Raw genomic sequence first — 20,332 nt, forward strand, 5'->3', positions numbered from 1 at the left:
TTAGGACTATGACCAACATGACTTTCATAAAGCTGTCCTGAAAAGTTTGAACCATGATTCTTAAATTCACTTTTAAACATGCCGGTTTTTACCAATAGGAAGTTTGGAAGCCTCTTACCAAAGCATTAGATGCTGTATGTAGCCTGTATAAACTGAAACAATCCAAAACAGGCCCGGCTTTTATTTTAGGGTTGCACCATTACCACCATGATTTTAAATGATTCTGCACGTTTTCACCCATCTCAGCAAAACATAATCTGGTTTCTTTAGAAACTTATTTGGAATTTAAAAGAGTGTCCTGTAGTTTGATCATTGCATGAATAAGGATTGTAATGATGAACGTGAGGGTCCTTCAACAATGACCACTAATGAGAAAAATCAGCAAACATAATGCAGTTTTCCTTCTTCATCCAGTGTAGGTACATGCTAAGCTGTTCAATTTAATATTAGTCTTGTCATGTTTATTATTAGTACCAGCTCCCCCTTCATGTGTTACATATTTAGTTAAGTAGAACTGTCAGTGGTACTGTTACAAGTATTTTATAAAGCCTTGCAATGCTAAACATATAAAAAGAGACTACACTTTTAGTACTCTGACGGCATGTGTCTAAGGAAATCCCTGCAATGCATTTTTGACTCACAACATACAATATAGCTGCTTATCAAAGTTTTTAGTCACCATTTCACTCAGCACACACACGCATCACAGTGTATGAACAACATGTCCACAGAAGCGTACATTACATGCTCACATTTTAAATGAACAATTTTATCAAGCGGTTGTTGTGTTTGTATTATGCTTGATCTAATTTACTGCTTCTTGCTTACTGAACTGCTTGACCTGAATACATCTTTACAAACCTTGATTGATAGTTTTTATTTAATTATGTTTCGTGCATTGCAACCTGCTTGTTAGAGTGTTTATCATGTTTTTTACCAAATTCAATAAAATTGAAACTTGCTTTAAGGTTCATGCCATTGATAAATAAAAAGGTGGTGGATATGCATGTGTGCGTGCCGGTGTTTCAATCATGCGTGCAATCAGCGGAACAAATCAAGACAGACAGCAGACTGGTCACTATGGAAACGGCTTGTCTGGTTACTGTTAGGGAACATTCCTATACCGCAGTGTTGTTTGTTTGGTTGTCTTATGACTTGAGGAAATAGTCTATATTTTCACAATGTCTCGTAAGTTTCAGGTTTGGTGTCAGCACAAAAACGTTGACAGAGCATCTTAACGGCCCGTCTACACTACAGGCATCGAACAAATGCTTTCAACGCTTCGGCCCATTCACTTTGAATGGGGGGTGACGTAGACCAGTTTTTAATCTTTCGCCGAACTGCATTGTGGGGAGCATGGCATGGCTTGCAAGCATCAATGAGCTTCTATCGGCATCAAAGTTGAACCACATGTTCAACTCTTTGACGGCTCGATGCTGGCATCAGCCCAATCAAATCCAAGTTTATGCACAATCCCGCCAGTGCAAGCGAGCCAATCAAACCGCGTGCAAGCTGGGAGAGCCAGGACCGCAGTTCATTTCCTCATATTCCCAAACGAGATATTACGGTAAGCAAATCACCCGGTTCTTCTACGACCAGAACTATTTACCGGGATACAAACCTTGAGGAACCAGCATGGAGGGAGGTGGCAGAGACAGTGGGTGACAACTGGTAGTTTTCGCCTGTTTGGAGAGTTTATATCCGGTTTTACTTCGTTTTAAACATTGCTATTGCTTTGTATGTCGGGGGCGGGGAGATTCATGTGATTGGTTGTTGGTTCGCAAAAAATCGCCAACTCAGACACCGGCCCAGCTTCAAGATTTTTTTGATGCCTGTAGTGTAGGCGGGCCGAGACAAATAGAAGAAAGTGTGTTAAGTTATGTGTGTGTAGAATGTTTACTTGGTGTGTGTGTTGTGTGTGTGTTGTGTTTGGGTGTGTATGTACATTCCTCTGTTAACACTGAACATATGCGGACATGACAGATATGAAGGATGATATGAGTGCCATGAGTCCTGCAAATGTTTTTCAAGTTAATACCATTATTTTTCCATTCACATATATCTAGTGAAAACATTTGATGTATGTTATTTATTTGACAGGGAGGGGTCTATATGAATGCGTTTTTTTCATTTCACAGATATTAGGATCACAGTCCAATGTTCAGGGGTGCGGGTGGGTTATGGTTAGTAAAGGTATGTTCTTATCTTTTTCAAAGTGCAAGATGTAGTTCATTTAAGATGGAAATAGTTGGTGCTATAATGCTTTTAAGAGCCCAGTGTAAGGGTCAAAATAATGTCAGCGCATGTGGCCTTCATCAAAATGTTGTCAATAAAAGAGCACCTTCATATTACCCGCATATCTTACAACCCTTAGATTTTTGTTTTGTGTCGGGCTGGGCAAGATCGTTTCAGAAAAATGTTGTCAAGCGGTTTCAATGTCAATTAAAAAACTGCATAAGCATGGTTTTTTTGGCCACTAAAGAGCATCGAAAAACAAGCTGTAAAGGCCACGAAATTGAAATATAAAATTTGGAATTGGGTATCAGGGCGAAACTCACCAAATATATTCATTATTAAATATTCTTGGTCTATGAAATTGGGTGAATTACAGGCAGAGGTGTAAAGTACCTAGCACATTTACTTAAGTACTGTACTAAAGTAAATGTGCTTAGGTTACTTCACACCTATGCTGTAATTCACCAATTTATAGACCAAGAATATTTCAATAATGAAATACTTTGTGAGTTGTCGCCTGATACCAATTCCAAATTTATATTTCAATTTCGTGCTACAGCTTGTTTTCGATGCTCTTTAGTGAAAAAACCATGTTATTGCAGTTTTTTTTAATTGACATGAAACCGCTGACAACATTTCTGAAACGATCTTGCAGCCCGACACAAAACAAAAATCTAAGGTTGTAGATATGCGGGTATAATGAAGGTGCTCTTTTATTGACAACATTTTGATGAAGGCCCACATGCCTGACATATTTGACCTTACACACTGGCTCTTAAAAGCATTATAGCACAACTATTTCCATCTTAAATGAACTACATCTTGGCAACTTTTGAAAAGATAAGAACATACCTTTACTAACCAATAACCCCACCCCACCCCTGAACATTGACTGTGATCCTACAAATACTTTGAAATAAAAAAACACATCATATTAGACCCTCCCTGTCAAATAAATAAATTACATCATAATGTTGTTCACTAGATATATGTGAATTGAAAAAATAATGTTACTACTTGAAACATTTGCAGGACTCATGGCACTTCATATCATCCTCATATCTGTCATGTCGCATATATGTTCAGTGTTAACAGAGGAATGTACATACACACCCCAACCACAACACACACACACCACACACACACAACACACACCAAGTAAACATCTAGGCACACTAACTTACCACACTTTTTCTATTTGTCTCGGCCCGTCTACACTACAGGCATCAAAAAATCTTGAAGCTGGGCTGTGTCTGAAGCTTGGCGATTTTTTGCGACCAACAAACCCAATCACATGAACTTCCCGCCCCCGACATACAAAGCAATAGCAATGTTAAACGAAGTAAACTAACTGGATATAAACTCTCCAAACAGGCGAAAAACCCTACCAGGTTTCACCCACTGCTCTGCCACCTCCCTCCATGCCTGGTTCCTCCGGTTTGTATCCGGTAAATAGTCTGGTCGTAAAGAACCGGAGTGATTTTGCTACCGTAATATCTCGTTTGGAATATGAGGAAATGAACTGCGGTCTGGCCTCTCCCGCTTGCACCGGCACGTTTGATGGCTGCGCTTGCACTGGCCGGATTTGCATAAACTGGATTGATTGCTGATGCCAAGCATCGAGCCTCCAAAAGTTGAACATTGTTCAACTTTTGATGCCGATAGAAGCTCATGATGCTTGCAAAGCCATGCCATGCTCCCCACAATGCAGTTCGGCGAAGATTAAAAATCTTCTACGTCACCCCATTCAAGTGAATGGGCGAAGCGTTGAAAGCATTTTTCGATGCCTGTAGTGTAGACGGGCCGTTAAGATGCTCTGTCAACGTTTTTGTGCTGACACCAAACCTGAAACTTAACGAGACATTGTGAAAATATAGACTATTTCCTCAAGTCATAAGACAACAAACAAACAAACACTGCGTATAGGAATGTTCCCTAACAGTAACCAGACAAGCCGTTTCCATAGTGACCAGTCTGCTGTCTGTCTTGATTTGTTTCCTGATTGCACGCATTGATTGAAACACCGGCACGCACACATGCATATCCACCCACCATTTTTATTTATCAATGCATGAACCTTAAAGCAAGTTTCAATTTTATTGAATTTGTAAAAAAAACATGATAAACAATTAACAAGCAGGTTGCAATGCCGAAACAATAATAAATAAAATAACTTCAATCAAGGTTTGTAAAAGATTATTCAGGTCAAGCAGTTCAGTAAGCAAAGAAGCAGTAATTAGATCAGCATAATACAAACACAACAAACAGCTTGATAAAATTGTTCATTTAAAATGTGGCATGTATGTAGACCTTCTGTGGACATGTTGTTCAATACACTGTGATGCGTGTGTGTGCTGAGTGAAAGGTGACTAAAAACTTTGATAAAGCAGCTATATTGTATGTTGTGAGTCAAAATGCATTGCAGGGATTTCTTAGACACATGCCGTCAGAGTACTAAAAGTGTAGTCTCTTTTTATATGTTAGCATTGCAAGGCTTTATAAAATACTTGTACAGTACACTGACAGTTCTACTAACTAAATATGTAACACATGAAGGGGAGCTTTACTAAAATAAAACATACAAGACTAATATTAAATCTAACAGCTAGCATGTACCCTACACTGGATGAAGAAGGAAAACTGCATTATGTTGCTGATTTTCTCATTAGTGGTCATTGTTGAAGGACCCTCACGTTCATCATTACAATCTTATTCATGCAATGATCAAACTACAGGACACTCTTTTAAATTCCAAATAAGTTTCCAAAGAAACCAGATATGTTTTGCTGAGATGGGTGAAACGTGCAGAATCATTTAAATCATGGTGGTAATGGTGCAACCCTAAAAATAAGGGCTGTTTTGGATTGTTTCAGTTTATACAAGGCTACATACAGCATTCTATGCCTTTGGTAAGAGGCTTTCCAAACTTCTATTAGGTAAAAACGGCATGTTTAAAAGTGAATTTAAAGAATCATGGTTCAAACTTTTCAGACAGCTTTATGAAAGTCATGTTGGGTCAAGTCCTAAAGTTGAAATGCAGTTAAGCAGACGATTATGTGGAGTCTGAAAGCTACATCCTTCATAATGTACCACACCTTCTTGACCTCCGCCCCATGTGTACAAAACAATGTGCAAACACAATTTCTAACTGGTGATATGATGCCTTTGATATTCTTCTTGCAAAGCGTGCATCAGTCTGTAGATAGATGTGTTGAATCACTGTAGCAGTAAAGGGGGAAATTCCTTTTTGCAGCACCATAAGTGTACAGAAGTGAAGAGTTGGTCGGCAAAACGGCTCATCTTGGATCAGTTTCATCTGCTATGGTGCACACGGCCAGGTCTCCTGCCTGAGCCTCCATTTTACATCTTCATATTTGATTGGAAGATCAGTTTGTGTGTGTTTGTGCATTCATTTCGGAACAAAGGGTAGGAGAGGAATGTTCTTTTTCATTGAGTCTTTACTTTCTTGCTGTGAGTCCCAGACTCTCGCCTCCGTGCCCTCAGTGAGAAACGCCTGTTGGAGACATGAGATGATGGCAAGGTTATGTTACAATAGTCCTCACAAAAGCATTTAGGTGCATGGTGAATAGAACACACTTCTATCATCAGCAGCAAGAAGATTGTAAACTGTATATTTTACGTGTAAATAGACACACATTCAACTCTACTAGTCCCATTCATTGTGTCCACATTCATGCTGTGTTTTGTAGTGTTTGAGTATTCGTCCTCTCAAGAGATACACTAGAGTCCCACAGCTTTAACATGTTCAGTGTATGTGTGTTTGTGTTGTGGTATTTTGTGTGGGGTGTCCTACCTTCGCTGGTAGAGGTAGAGGAAGAACAAGAGCTCATCTCTGAAGCAGGAAAGTTGATGAGAGGAAGAGAAGGATCCAGAAGAGGAGAAAAAGGTGGCACAGGAGCACAGGTCTGAGATCAGCGTGTTCACTCCCTGGTGTAGACAGAGAGGAGGGTTAAGGAGGGAGAGAAAAAAGAAATTGTCCACTAGCAATTTGTTGGAAAGAATATAAGTCGTTTTCTGATTGCTGAGTGATAAATAATATTTAAAGTGCATTTACTAGAAAGTTTCAAGAAAAAAAAATGAGAATGAAAAGACAAAGATAATCTGCACAAATGATGTTACTGTTGCAGTTTGTGAAAGAACCAGAGAGACAGTCACACTCACTCTGTACATCAACACTGTCCCCTGCAGGTGGCTCACAGACTTCAACTGATCCAGAGAGAGAGGGAGGAACAGAGAGAGACAGCAGAGGGGGCGAGGTATTGGGATCTTTAAATAGTAAAAGTACCTATACCACAGCGTATAGGCCTACTTTCAAACATCTGCTTAAGTAAAAGTAATCGTTAAGCAGAATGGTCCATTTCTGAATAATGTATTTTATTTTACTGAATATTTTCTGAAGTATTAATGTAAATCACATAGGGGCTATTTTATCGCTATGTCCTGCTCGGGACCTTGGGAATTCCTCCAAATGATCAATAAAGTCTTATATTTATCCATAATAATGAATCATGATGTTAATTACATTTTGTATTTATTTTCTGAATCTGTAATGCTGCTAGTAGCTCAATGTATCAAATAAAGGAAGTGGATTGATATAAGAGTTGCATTTAAGTAGAAGTATATAGTAGCAGGAAATACTTAGTTAAATTACGAGTAAGTAAACTAAACATTGAGTATTTGAGTAAATGTACTTTCTACAGCCAAGGAAAGTTCAAGCAACAACTTACACATATTCAGGTTATTTAATTTCACTACAATCAGAACATTTAGTAGTAAATACACTTGTATACAGGACAGACCTTGTGGTTAATGAACAGCTGTGGGGCCATGGACAGGAAGCCAAAGGCATACACTCCTGAGAGGAGAAGAGGAAGAGGGTCAATGCAGTACAATAGTGGTTTAAGTGAAGGCATCATCTTAATTGAATAAGAAAAACTGACAAATAATCAATAATGTATGTTGTGGAAACAAACAAACAGATAAGCTTATTTCTCTGTGATGAATAATTGAAGTCAACTCACCAGTCACCAGGCTGTTGACCAACCAGGAATAGTAACTGTCAACATAATGCAATTTAATGTTAATAGAAATAGCTGCTATATGCTGTATGTACGTAATAACAAGTAATATTAGATCATATTCATACATAAATCCAAAAAACATCTTACTTTATTTCAAGAAAAATTCAGGTCTGATTTGAATCTGACTGATTAAAATACTTCAGTACAGTAGGTGGAGAGGAACCAAGATGTAACCAGGAGAGAGTTTGTATTGAAATGTTACAAGTACACTGAACAGATGAGTGTGTGACATTTCGTAGCATCATTTGAAAGTATACTCTGCAGGTTTTCCCTAAAAAAATGTATGGACTAATACGGCATTTTCTTTTGTTGTTCTTGTTTTGCTGTGTTCAGGTTGTCTCTGAGATGTATAGCCATATTTATTTGAGCTGTACAGCCTAACCGCCTACTAGGAATAACATTACATTCTTTCCAATTTGTATTCTCGCTAATGTTGCTCCATCTCTTAATTCACTTTCCTAGCTCGCTCGAACCCCGTTGCACACACTCTCTCTTGTTCATTGAGCAGGGGAGGACCAACTATGAGTGGTGTGTTTACATCAGCAGCTGACAAATCCTGCATAGTATGCCTTTAAGCTACGTAGCAGAGCTCTTACCTCTTTTGGCGTAAGTAGGCCAGGGAGAAAATAGCTCCGCTGATGCACAGAGGATAGACCAAGTAGGACAAGTATCTTGACGCCTGGAGAGAAAAGCAAATATTCAAATTAAATCCTGAAGCAGAGCATATTAAATCAGAACTCTAACATATTAGAAAAAGATAGATAAACACACCTGCTTGTCATACTCCACTGTCTTTCTCTCTTCTTCGTCCAGCTTAATGACCTTCACAGTGAGAGAGGAGGCAGACTTACGTTAGAAAGAAAGTTAATGACAGTCTGCATCAGGGCTGGAAGTAAAAGTTTATTATTAAAATACATTGAAACAAATGATATCACTTTAAACATTAAATCTACAGTGAACGGATGTTGAATGGCACCATACTCACATGGAGCTTGGAGCTTCTCCATTGAAACTGGACCTTATATACTGTAAACAACTTCCATACCTGGCAGGAGGAAATGTTCGTTGGTTAAAACTGTCGGCTATGATGTTTCTTTTACCTTTTCTGTTATTTGGATTTTCCTGTTATTCTAAATACCTCCAAAAATGCTCCCAGTCCAACAGGCAGCAGCACCAGCAGACTTGTCTCCTCTAGCAGATGGAGGAAAATCAGCAAAGTGCTCAGACTACGCCACAGAACTACAGACAGAAAGGGGAGAAACACAGAAACACTTTAATATTTTCCAGGCTTTGGTTTACTGTTCGTTCCGTCATATACATTACAACTATGATTTAATGTTGTTTATATTTGCCATAAGCTCTACTACCTTGACTGAAAACAATTGTCAGTGCAAAAAAAAACCTTTAAAGACCATTTTTAAGTCACAAATGTTTAATAATTAAAAACATTTCTTGCCTGATTTCCTGGACATTCCCGCCATGGTCTTCTTTTTTCTCCATGAGCAGAAGTCATTTTTAAGAGCCAAGAACTCACATATGAGCTGTAGATAGAAACCTACTTTAACTTTACAATGCTTCATTTGCAATAAACGTGCTCTCATGAAACTTACATATAGAGATTGAAATGGGGATCTAATATGTATGGCATGGTTTTTCTTTTATGGTGTTGCATGATCTTACTTGCAGAGCTGTGATGAGTGCAGTCAACACTAACAGGTAGAGGTTGGAGCCCACCAAAGTCTCTTTAATCTCATCCACATTCTCCTCAGTGAAGCCTGGAGAAATAACAACATGCATTTCAATCCACTGGTTATGTGATGTGAATAGCCACATGCTGAAATATGTATTGTGTTATTATGGCATCTTATCAGCGCACCAAACTGTCGCAGAGAATAAACAATGTCCTGCAGATGCACCCAGAACCTGAACCCCCTCAAAGAGATGCCCTCGTAGGACACAGTCAGAGGCAGCCGGATAGTGCTGCTGCTGATCTCCTGTTGATGAGTGAAAAGGTAGATGTTAGATCAGTCAAATCAAACCCAAACTGTGTTTTATGAAGTATGCTTTTAACTTTATGGGTAAAGTTGTCCTACCATGAGGTCTCTGACTCTGAAGCTGATCTCGTTCACCAGCAGCAGAGGGAGGTAGATCATCTGTCGGCCTTCCTGAGAGCTGCAGGGACAAACGGAGACGGTTTAATCTAAACACACACACACACACACACACACACACACACACACACACACACACACACACACACACACACACACACACAGACACACACACACAGGTTGGCCTGGGGCAGATTCATTATTTACAGCAGTGTGGAGTTGCAAGAAGATTATAATCAAACATAACCCACATGCATTTAAATGGTTTATTAAGCAACAGTCATTGTGTTTGCTTTACAAATGATGAACAGTCACCTTTCCACTCACAAGTGTATTTCTACAGAGTAACAGTCATGCTGGCAATGCTTCAGCATCTTTATTAACTATCAAGAAATGATGTTTGTGGTTTGTTTGTTTATTTGTGTGTGTGTTTGTCAGCAGAATAACAGGAAAAACACTGGCCTAATTTTCCTTAAACTTTGTGAGAAAGTGCAAGAAACTTTACATTTTGGAGCAAATCCCAATTGCTTATCGGTAACCCACATTATTTTGTATTAATGATAATGGTATTATTGGAGGCCTGGGCCTTTTGATTGCCCTTTTAGTTGCCTTAGAAGTGAGATGTTGAGAAAAATAAAGGAAAAATATACAGCAATGGTTAAGACTAAGGTACATGAACACAATTGTCACCTTTCTTTGTTTCTAATGTTTGCTTCTTTTTCTAAACAACTATGTTAGTTTATTAATTGATGTCCTTTAAGGGATTAACTTATTTTGTAATTGTGTAAAAAACGATTTTACAGATAAAATGTATGCTTTAAGAAGAGCACTGGCTGAAAGCTTTCGTCACACAGAACAAGCAGTAGTCAGCTACAGTAGATTTGACCTCCAAAGCCTCATGTGACTTACACTCTCATGTAGCGCCGCACATCACTGGGAAGCCCCGCCTTGTTGAAGGTGAAGTCCTCTGACATCATAGTGACTGACAGGTGAGGTCTCCAGTGGGATACGGGATTTTCGGATCTGGGACTCGCCCTCTGATGGAGCCATACAAATCACTTATATCTGCTGTAAAGGTGACAAGTGGCTGAAATATGATAGGAGTCACGTTTTACCTTGTGCGTGTCTCTTTGTCCCTCTGTATGGGGGGGAGCGATGTAGGTGGTGAGCTGAGCTGCATAGTGCACTTCTCTGCCGTCCTCCAGAGGTGAAACACCAGCTTTGTGAATATACACGACTGCAAACAGAGTGCCATTATCCCGAGTTTGCTCTGGCAGGGAGACATTCACTTCCCTAAGGAGTGAGAGAGAAGGGACGGTGAGAGAGAGGATATAAATGAGAGCAGCAGTGTTTCTACAGTGTTTATCTTTTAGTGGCAATGAGCAGAAAGTCTCCTAATTGACATTCACATGATTAACAGATGTATAACATGTCAAACCCACCTCTCAAATGAAGAGTGTGGGTCAAATTGGTCTATTCTTACAGCCAGGTTGAGTTGGCTGTTGTCTGGCACGAGGCAGGTGAAGACACTCAGCTGTAAAAACAGAAGAAGAGAAGATTCAAAGCAGTGTTTTCTATTTCAAAAAACCTTTGAGTCAAAAAATACATGCAGAAATGGAAGAGTGAGAACTACAAAAAAAACGACCTTATGTTGTAAACCCCCCCATGTAAATCAGTATTTAAAGTATTTATTGATTCAGCCTGACACACACATCATTCCTTTTTATTTAAGATAACTAGATTTTTACTTTATTTATCCAAAATTCGGAAATTATTTGGTTCAAGCAGCAGTGCCAACCATTAAACAAGATTACAAAATGTAAAAGATACAATAAGATACAAATATAATAAAATTAACATTTGCGGCAAGTATAAATTATAAAAATAACATTTAAAGATTTAAAATGTAAATGCTAAATTGACACTAGCAGCAAGTATACAAATTCACAACAGAAAATACTTATATCCTATATCTAAATAATACACAATATTATATCGAAATATTGAATAAATGTAGTATACTCAATATACAGTCTCCCTAGGTTACAGGAATATATAAATAGACACATAATGGCATGGGATTGAATATGCATTATACTCGTGCAAAATAGCTTTTGAGCTAATTGTTCTGGGTTATGAAAGAGGAGACACTTACAAGCTATGGGGCATGACACTGTCAATACACTTTTTATCTGAAAAAAACTAAAGGCCATAACCAAAAATCGTTTTTGTATCATGCTTTGCAGGGAAAGGACATTATTAAAAAGAGGGTTTATTCTTAGCAGCACTTGCTAATATCATTTACGAAGGAGCAGGGGCAGTGAGTTTAGTTATTCTGAACCCAATGGCCCTGCATGCAGGAGGGTCTTTTTCTGGATCTCTCAGTAATCTGGTATCCCTAATAATGAGGAGTAGTGGATAAGAGACAGAGGCCTGTGCTCACCTGAAGCCTGGGTCTTGCTGTCAGGTAGGAGGAGATGCAGAGCTCTCCTTTGCTTCTATCGCAGGGCTTGGTGTTGAGGAAGCCGTACAGCAGCCAGGCGGTGTGCAGCATGTACACCACGAAGACCCCGAGCAGCATCTTAGCGATGGAGCTCCTCTTGGTGGAGGAGTCGCCGCTGTCCCCGGCGGGAGCCTTGGACTGACACGATGGAAACATGGCAGCAGCTAATACAGATCCTAAACAACGAAATTATCAAATAAAAATAAATATATATGGGACCTGGTTTTGAGCACGGAGCTGTTTAAAATCGGATATAGCGTAAACACAATGAAATCCCCACGCTTCCTCCCCGCCACAGCATCCTTCCGGTTATCAAAGATGCTGATGCTGACTGCACCGTTTTTAATAAATCAGAGTGCAAATCTCGCGAAGCCTTAGCAATAAATCCACAGCATGGTTTGTTCCGGGTGCCACCAAAACCTGAAATAATGCTAGATCAATACGCAAATAATGATCGTCTTTTTGGCACGGGGCATGTCTGTCTTTGGAAGTCCATTTCCGCCAGTAGCCAAAAGTAGCTTCCTCTCTAAAAAAATTGTTTGAAATAATAAAAAGATATCTAGAAATTCCAATACGCTTTTTAATTAAAGTCATTATTTCGATGTGGGTTTTTTTTTTATTATGATTTTCATACTCAGATTCTTTGAAATAACTGTTATTTACTCTCTCATAATCTCATAATTCATTAATAGGGAAGAATTTACTTAATTATAATAATGATGACTTCATATTTATTGCATTTCACTTACAATCTATCTCTAATTTTGACTTGCCTTTTTATGTATTTATTATTTAATGAATTTTTTTCTGACCTCTTCAGCTCAAAATATTGGATTTTGTTGGTTAACCTTTTTCAGTATGAGTGATTGTCTTCATCGGAGACGATCTTCGGCAGCCGGTGCCTGTCACCGCGGTGCATTGTGGTCTCCTACAGTGCTCTTGCATGTCCTCTTGTTGTTTGCTAGTTTGCTAACTTGGACAACTTGTTTTTTGGATTACAATCACAATGTGTTGGTTGAGGAAAGTACGTAGTTAGCGGCAGGTAACTGACATGTGTTACATGTAATTGTGGCTACTGTCAAGAATTACATAGAGAATTATCTAAGAACACATTAAACTAATACTAGTGACGTTAGCTGAGATAACTAGCACAACTTACATACTTACTGCAGCTCTCTTACAAACAATATGAGGAAAGTATGACATTAAAGTTGCCTACGTTAGCCAATATTTGCGCATAATTAAACTATAGCATATTACTTATTGTCATTTTTCTTCATGCGGATATGGACTGTCTTGTCTAAAAAACTGACATTCAACTTGAAGAACCACTATCAATATGACCTAGGAACACACTTACCTTGTTCCTTTGCTTATGTAGGCTAAAGCTTGCCTTCCTTTTCTCCACCACCCTTCACTGTGGTTATATGTCTTAATATCTCCTTGCTGCTGTAGTGGCTGTGTGTGGATGAAACTACACAGGCTGCTTCTGGCTGGCTGTATGAACTGCACTAGGATGTATCTGCCATTTGGTAGGAGCTTTTATCCAAATCGCCATTTGAGCTCTGTTAGTTTTTTGTCTTCAAGAATCGGTGGGACTCGAACCCCTGTCCTTTGGAGTGCTCGTGCATTACTCTACCCACTGAAGTACACTGTGCCTCTTGGAAATACAAAACTGGGACTGTTCATCCGGACTTACAGTGGTGTTGGTCCAAATGCCATCTGCAGTCAAACACAGTGGGTGTCAACATGTCAACTCAGAAGATCTCAGTCTGCTGCGGTCAGGAAAGAGAAGCTGCTACAAGAAGGAGGTGCTGCATGGCCTGGTAAGAGTGATAGATAGTGAGCATGTTGACGAGTTGATTTGGTCTGTTTCCACACCATTATATTGTTCACAATTCAGTCTTTTATTTGTTGATTAACACCAAATTATCCTGATTCCAGTTCTACATGTTTTTCAATAAGGTTATAACAATTAATCATAATGTATCATTGTATTTCAATGCCATATCGATTAGTACAATATTCAAAAGACAGGAGGTGATATAATGCAACATACGTCAAAATGCAATTAAATAGAAATTATATTCAACACAATTAAGAACAAATCTTTTTCTAGTACAACTTGGAAAAAAAAACTTTGTTTTATTATGTACTTTTTAAGGGAAATAAAATAATAATGCAAAATCATTATTTTCACAATGGTAGTCATATTGAAATTCCAATTTCCATCAAAGAAATCACAATTACTAAATTGTTTCAGATTAGAAAAGCCCTTATTTCAATATATGTCCACACTGTAACCTCTCTGATAAATATATAGGCTATATCATTCTCCTATATTAGTTTGTCACAGGTACAATAATGGTATTACTGTAATGTTACTGAGGACAGTGATTCACATTTAGTAAAACTGAATCAAAACTTTACTTATTTTTATCAAAATTCAAAGTGACTAGACAGAACGTTTGGTTTACTTGCCTGAAGGATTGTTTTCTTAACATCAAATTAATTTCCAATATTTTGTAGCAACTCTATTGTTAATGTTCATTTTTCCAAATGCATCTGGCACCTTGAAATTGTGCACCACTGTAAGTACAGGAGTGTAGATTTCTAGTAAATCCGGTTTACTTAAAATCCCCAGCGATTGTAGCTGATTATGCACATTGTGTATACTTGTTTTTGTTATTTTCCTTGCTGTTTTTATATAGGAAACATATTGCTTTACACAAGGTTTAACTTTGTATTTTCTGTGAACAGTGTCCTTTATCCGCCACGGAGGGACAGACGTTTCCAGTGTGCCTCCAGCTTTTGTAGTGGTAAGAGAGCCTAAACATTACAGTGGTTCCTGAACAGTAGTAACTATCGTTGATTATAAGTTAAATGCAATTCATGGGAATATGCTTTTGGAGGAAATGTGTTTGATTTTACTGCTGATTTTCAAATGGATATATCCCATATGTCCCAGGTGTTATCAAACAAACATGTACAAAGTACATTAGTACTGATGTTAGAGTAATTGTGATTGCTAGAGGTGATCAGCTTTTTGTTTATCTCTGTCATAGATGAAGTTTGACCAAGAGGGAAATGTGACATCGTTTGGTAAGTATTGCAAATTAAATCAACTTGCCTGTCTTTTTATTTGAGGAGAAACCTCTCAGTTGACACTGATGATTAGTAATATGTCTTCTCCTGGGCTAAGACCACATTCACAATACTGACAGTGTTTTTCTCTGTATGTCATTGAATCCAATAATATGTTCTCCCTTGCTCTGTTTTTTTTTTTTTGCCAAAGAGATGCTAAAATCTGTATCTAGCAACAACAGCAAAAAATTAGGAGAGCAGTATTTTTTTCAAAATTTTATATTTTCCCTGTTATGAAAACAACAAAAATATGAAACAGAATTTTCTCGTCACTATTTTCCAACCCTCTCCTTCTTCTCATCTTCTTCCCTTTTTCTCTTACAGATAAGAAGAAAACCGAGCTTTGCCAGGAGCTCAGTCTCCAGGCCAGAGACCTTCGCTTTCAGCACAGTACCAGCCTCACAACCAGGAACAACTGCATCATCATACGGATGCAGGTATGCTCTTTTTCGCTCGCTCACTTTGTGATTGATCAGACATTTCTTTAATTCAACAAAATCTAGATAATTTTTATCTAGCTGTTAATTAAGAAAAATGTTGCCAACATAAGTCTATTTCAAACCCATGGTAACAGTAGTTATTCCATGGCAGCCAATATGACTATGGTTTTGCATTATACTCAAATCAACTACTCCTGCTGATGCACCTGCATTGTTTGAAAGCAGCGGTAGTTCGCCCCTTGTAAATTAGACCCAGTGAGGATTTAAGGAAGTAAAATAACCTGAAGGATCCTCTAATTATTTTTAAGCTTTAAATGATTTAATTTACTTTTTTTCTTACCATAATTAAGACAAATGTAGGGATTTAGAACAACAAAACATTAAAGCAAAGTGTTTAATGAACCAATGCATGGAGTTGCAGTTGGACAAGGCATTACATCAGCGTAAGGAAGAACTGGACTCTTGGATCACACACTCCTGATGTCCTCTCTTACAGTCCTCGAGGACATTCCTTAGCCCGCACCACCGTGGCCTCTCCTACAGAGGGCGTCCTGGAGAAGGTGTAGTAGAGGACGCAATCATCACTGCTCCTCATCTTACAGAAAGCAATAGATTCTCCTGGTTGAGGCATATCATCTTGTGTCTCCACAAGTGTCACAGTGAGGTAGCCACACTCTTGATCACACCTGTAATGAGTGAGAGAAAGCAGTCGAGAGGTATTATATCGCAGTGAAGTGAAACTAGTGTGTAGTGTAGTGGCATTTTGATGGAGATACCCATGGTCTAATGAGACAGCCAATGTTAACAGCAATAAGATAAGATAACATCAATAAGTATTTAGATGTATGGCAAAACTTAATATGTGTCTGAGGAAGAATAAAACAGCAACTGCAACATCAAATTTTCATTGTTTTGGTCATTTAAAGATTTTTTTCTTAAGGCACTGTTTATTTTTGTTTTGATAGGGCCAGAGGCCTGTACTACGAAGCTGGTTCAACCTAACCTGGATATGTTTGAGTTAGCCGGTTGGCCTAATCCAAAACATACGTGCTCTCGCTAAACGGTACTACGACGCGGGTTATCAAGTGGATCGCTCAAGCCAGCCGTGCCCTATCTAGTTGGGTGCGCGTTCACATGAAAGGGGTGGTATTTGGAGCATTCGACCAATCACAAACATGGAGAAGCATACTGACAGCGCAGCGTCATACTTCCTGAATGAAAAGTGAACTTTAATATTAGACAAATATGAAGAAGTTAAACTTAAACATCCATGACTTAAACACTTTATCCAGGATAAAAGCCACATAGCTGCACCTGCAAGGTGAATACAGCTGGTAAAAGAAAAAGTGTTTTACATTAACAGGTTTATGATATCACTGCCCCGTCTAAAACACGAGTGGATCTGACTTTAATTACATTTGACTCGAGTGTTTCGTCAACTTAATGTGTTGCTTAAAATAATACTTCTGCATACAGTATGTGACACTGTGAGTGTTGCACGGCCAGATACGGCTCAGCTGACTCAGATAAGGAAATATGATACATTATGATGTGATATGCCGCGGACTGTACTTAATGTTACTTTGATCCGGTTACTTATGTTATGGCAGATATTTAAGTAAGCTTTCTTAACGCTAATGTTATAATAGTCAGATTGCTCTGAAGATGGGAGGTGATATTCTATTAATTTTCACGTTCACACCTCAGTTGATTTTTGCCGTCCGTCTTTCCTCTAACGGCAGTTTTTCTGTATTTCCTTTCTCCTGTAATGTTACTTGATCGCTTTAAACTCCGCACACAGAGCTCTGATTGGTCAGCAGGCAGTGCTTTCACTGAGTTGAGCTCTTAGCCTGCAACCTAACCTGCTCCGGGGCAGGTTAGCCGCACAGCATAAGTTAACATGGAGATCTAGCCTGCTAAAAAGAGAACCAGCTTCGTAGGACCGGAAACCCCAGGTTTTCCCTGAAGTGCTAACTTCAGGGAAAACCTGGGGTTTCCGGTCCTACGAAGCTGGTTCTCTTTTTAGCAGGCTAGATCTCCATGTTAACTTATGCTGTGCGGCTAACCTGCCCCNGAACGGCCCGTTCTAACAGCTGTTCACCAGCGGTGTTGTCTGTGCCACAGTGACTCCGCACAGTTAACGAACGCACCGTAGATAATGTAGCTGACCCTCATCCCGGAGCAGCAGAGTTCAGCCGGCCCGACAGGCAGGAAGACACGAGCACCCAGTTCGCGCTTCATATATTAAAAAATAACACCATGCGACATAACAGCTCGCGACCGCAGATGTTATGTCGCGAACAAATGTAAATTATATTTGACGCAACTTTAGTTACATTTCCATGACTTTTCCAAAACTTTGGGGGAAATATTGTTTTCCATAACTTTTCCAGGACCTGGAATTTGCATTTTGAATTTCCATAACTTTTCCAGGTTTTCAATGACCGTACGAACCCTGCATATCATTCTACACTAAATAGACCGGTGTGTAGGCAATGTCTTATATATCCAAAAATTGAGAAGAGAGAATCACAGGTTAGAGATTTAGCATAATGTTAAACAATGGGTTCCTGTTAATAAAAACATTCACACCCTTAGTCAATCAATTGACGTTGTCTCGTCTGACTATATATTTTCTCAAGAGTGTAAGGGTGTGTACGGAATGCACTTGATTAACAGCTTATTTACTCTCCTATTGAGTTGCACGGGACTGATTCCTAGCAAAGCTTCACCACACTGTAACCTGTTAATATGTCCAACTAGGCAGAGTCATTGCAAATACGTGTGGTTCTGCATGGCCTTGAAGGAAAAGTAACCTCTTTGACCAAATAAATAAATAAATCATTTCAAAACTGATTTCTATACATAAGCATACCTCTATTATTACTGCATGTCTGAAGGTAGGAGGGTTTGGGTTACCTTTCCTTGCAGTATGATTGGATACAGCCATTGACCTCATGGACCCAGCAGATTGAGGGTGACAGTCACATAAAGATGAGAGCATGGACATAAACATGAAGAGAGAGAGGAGAGCCATCTGCAAATAGAACAACGTAGGCCTACATGATTAATAGCTTCTTAATTAACCCTCTGACAGGAAAATTACTAACATGCTCATACTGACAACACGAGACACTACTGTATTTTCAGTTTGAGCAAGTCGTAGAAACTTGATCTGTATGCCAACGGTTCGGAAAATAACCAACAACCGAATGTTGTATGAGCTCAGAGAGTTGGTTTCAAATCACGAGTTTTAATACTGTAACACAGCTACAATTACTTTCAGTTTGGATACTGAGAGCAGGCACAGAGACAGTGTATATGGAGCAGGGTACATAATGTTAAAATTGTACAGCTTTACATTCAGTTAGGGCTTGACAACGTAAGTAGTAGCGCGAGCCATCAATTGAAATGCACCACTAAAGTAAGATAACTTTACGTTATTGGCTACCGTTATAACACAGTCACATTCACACCGCTTTATCCAGAAATAAGAAACGTTACGTCAGATGAAAGTCCTACAAGTAACATTAGCTGATTTAATCATATAACTTCATTTGAAATCTCCATAAAATATCACCAACACTAACCCTTTAGGCCTAGTAAGTGTCGTTGTTAAAGTTGAATATACTGTTTGCTGGAATGCCGGAAAAACATAAACATTTCCGTACTCGTGATTTCAGCGTGCTAATAAAGGTAAACTTCCGGTCCCGCTGTTTTCACAATAAAAGCACGATCTTTACAAATTAAAGGGAAGAGTTTGAGTTTAAACTATGGTTTCAAAACCATAGACTGGTTTAAGGTTTAAACCCCAAATTATTTTCATATAGAATAATATATTAATGAAAGACCTCATGATAATCAGCCTATTCAACAGCAAGGTATGCATTCTAAAACTACATAAAAATAACCAAGGCTTTAATAAAAAAATAAAATGCATTTTGATGTTTGGCCTGAATTTGTGCCAATTGCAGTTGGAAAGCGGACAGCGCCACAATACGCCACTGTTGGAATGCGTTGATTAAAAGTGTTTTTTTCTTCCTTTTAATAGTTTAAAACGCCACTATATTTATTTTTTAGAAAACACATGCTTATAACACTTGATGGTAGCCTAGAGGTCAACACATTGGTCTGGCCGGGGTCAAACAGCCATTGATAAGATTTCCACATCTCTTTGTCAACAATCTAAGTTGCCAAATAAATGTCCAGTGTTTGGTATGTATTGTATCGACGCTGCAGAAAGCTACGTGGCGTCCATCCCTATTCTCTACCACTAATCTTCTGCATTCCACTGCAGCCATTGACATTCACTGTCAATGTCCCAGCCTGTGAGAAGGGCCAGATGAAATATTTATTTTTACTTTCCTTACACCCTACTATGACCTTAGTATCTTACTTTATTTTTTAACTTATGTACAGAAGTTAAACTCCTGTTTACTTTCAGCGATTTGCTTTTTACATAATGATATATGACTTCCAGTGTGTTTTTTGGAAAACAGCTCAGCTTTTGGCTCCACTCACATGCTGCTGACGTGGTTTAACACAGTAGATTGAAGCCTTCTTTTGGCACCTCAATTGTAAGAGGATGTTTCTTGAGGCTGGGAGGAAAAAAATGTCTGCACCACTGTGCAAACAAGTAGAACAAATGCTACAACAGCTTTTACCTGCAACTACATCTAACACGTCATAATACCAGCTCAATACTAACTATAAGTGTCTGGACATTAATCTAACAATTGGATTGCTGTTGAACAATTTGCTTAGGAGTCTGTTCTTGGTTTGGCCTTTTTCACATAA

At 38.7% G+C, this 20,332-nt stretch overlaps 3 protein-coding genes across 4 annotated transcripts in view; 2 read left to right on the forward strand and 1 right to left on the reverse strand.

The window, feature by feature from the left end:
- LOC104967573 (carboxypeptidase Q) overlaps positions 1-20,332 on the forward strand; it is a gene marked incomplete at its 5' end in the record, with an annotated part of 309,328 nt that overhangs the window by 253,148 nt on the left and 35,848 nt on the right. The window lies entirely within an intron of this gene.
- On the reverse strand, positions 5,606-12,350 carry LOC104967556 (cleft lip and palate transmembrane protein 1-like protein). Its single transcript, XM_010797046.1, has 17 exons — positions 11,892-12,350; positions 10,891-10,982; positions 10,564-10,741; positions 10,358-10,485; positions 9,431-9,509; positions 9,214-9,331; positions 9,018-9,112; positions 8,794-8,878; positions 8,476-8,576; positions 8,323-8,382; positions 8,109-8,159; positions 7,934-8,016; positions 7,278-7,312; positions 7,056-7,111; positions 6,418-6,462; positions 6,050-6,183; positions 5,606-5,749 (listed from the first exon to the last, which is right to left on the reverse strand). Exons 1-17 carry the CDS (start codon positions 12,105-12,107, stop codon positions 5,683-5,685), a joined length of 1,623 nt encoding a protein of 540 aa, XP_010795348.1. The 5' UTR covers positions 12,108-12,350; the 3' UTR covers positions 5,606-5,682.
- On the forward strand, positions 12,855-16,346 carry LOC104967555 (magnesium transporter MRS2 homolog, mitochondrial-like). 2 transcript variants are annotated; one of them, XR_800742.1, is made up of 6 exons: positions 12,855-12,993; positions 13,539-13,777; positions 14,712-14,770; positions 15,017-15,053; positions 15,420-15,532; positions 15,957-16,346. XR_800742.1 is itself a non-coding variant. In XM_010797045.1 (5 exons), the coding sequence occupies exons 1-5, from the start codon at positions 13,420-13,422 to the stop codon at positions 16,014-16,016; spliced, it is 627 nt and encodes a 208-aa protein (XP_010795347.1). In that variant the 5' UTR covers positions 12,855-13,419; the 3' UTR covers positions 16,017-16,342. The 2 variants fall into 2 exon arrangements, 1 of the variants encoding a protein (XP_010795347.1); XM_010797045.1 differs by having other exon boundaries at positions 12,855-13,777; positions 15,957-16,342.

Source organism: Notothenia coriiceps, unplaced genomic scaffold (assembly GCF_000735185.1).
Source record: "Notothenia coriiceps isolate Sejong01 unplaced genomic scaffold, NC01 NC01_scaffold00037470, whole genome shotgun sequence".
NCBI classification, from domain to species: Eukaryota; Metazoa; Chordata; class Actinopteri; order Perciformes; family Nototheniidae; genus Notothenia; species Notothenia coriiceps.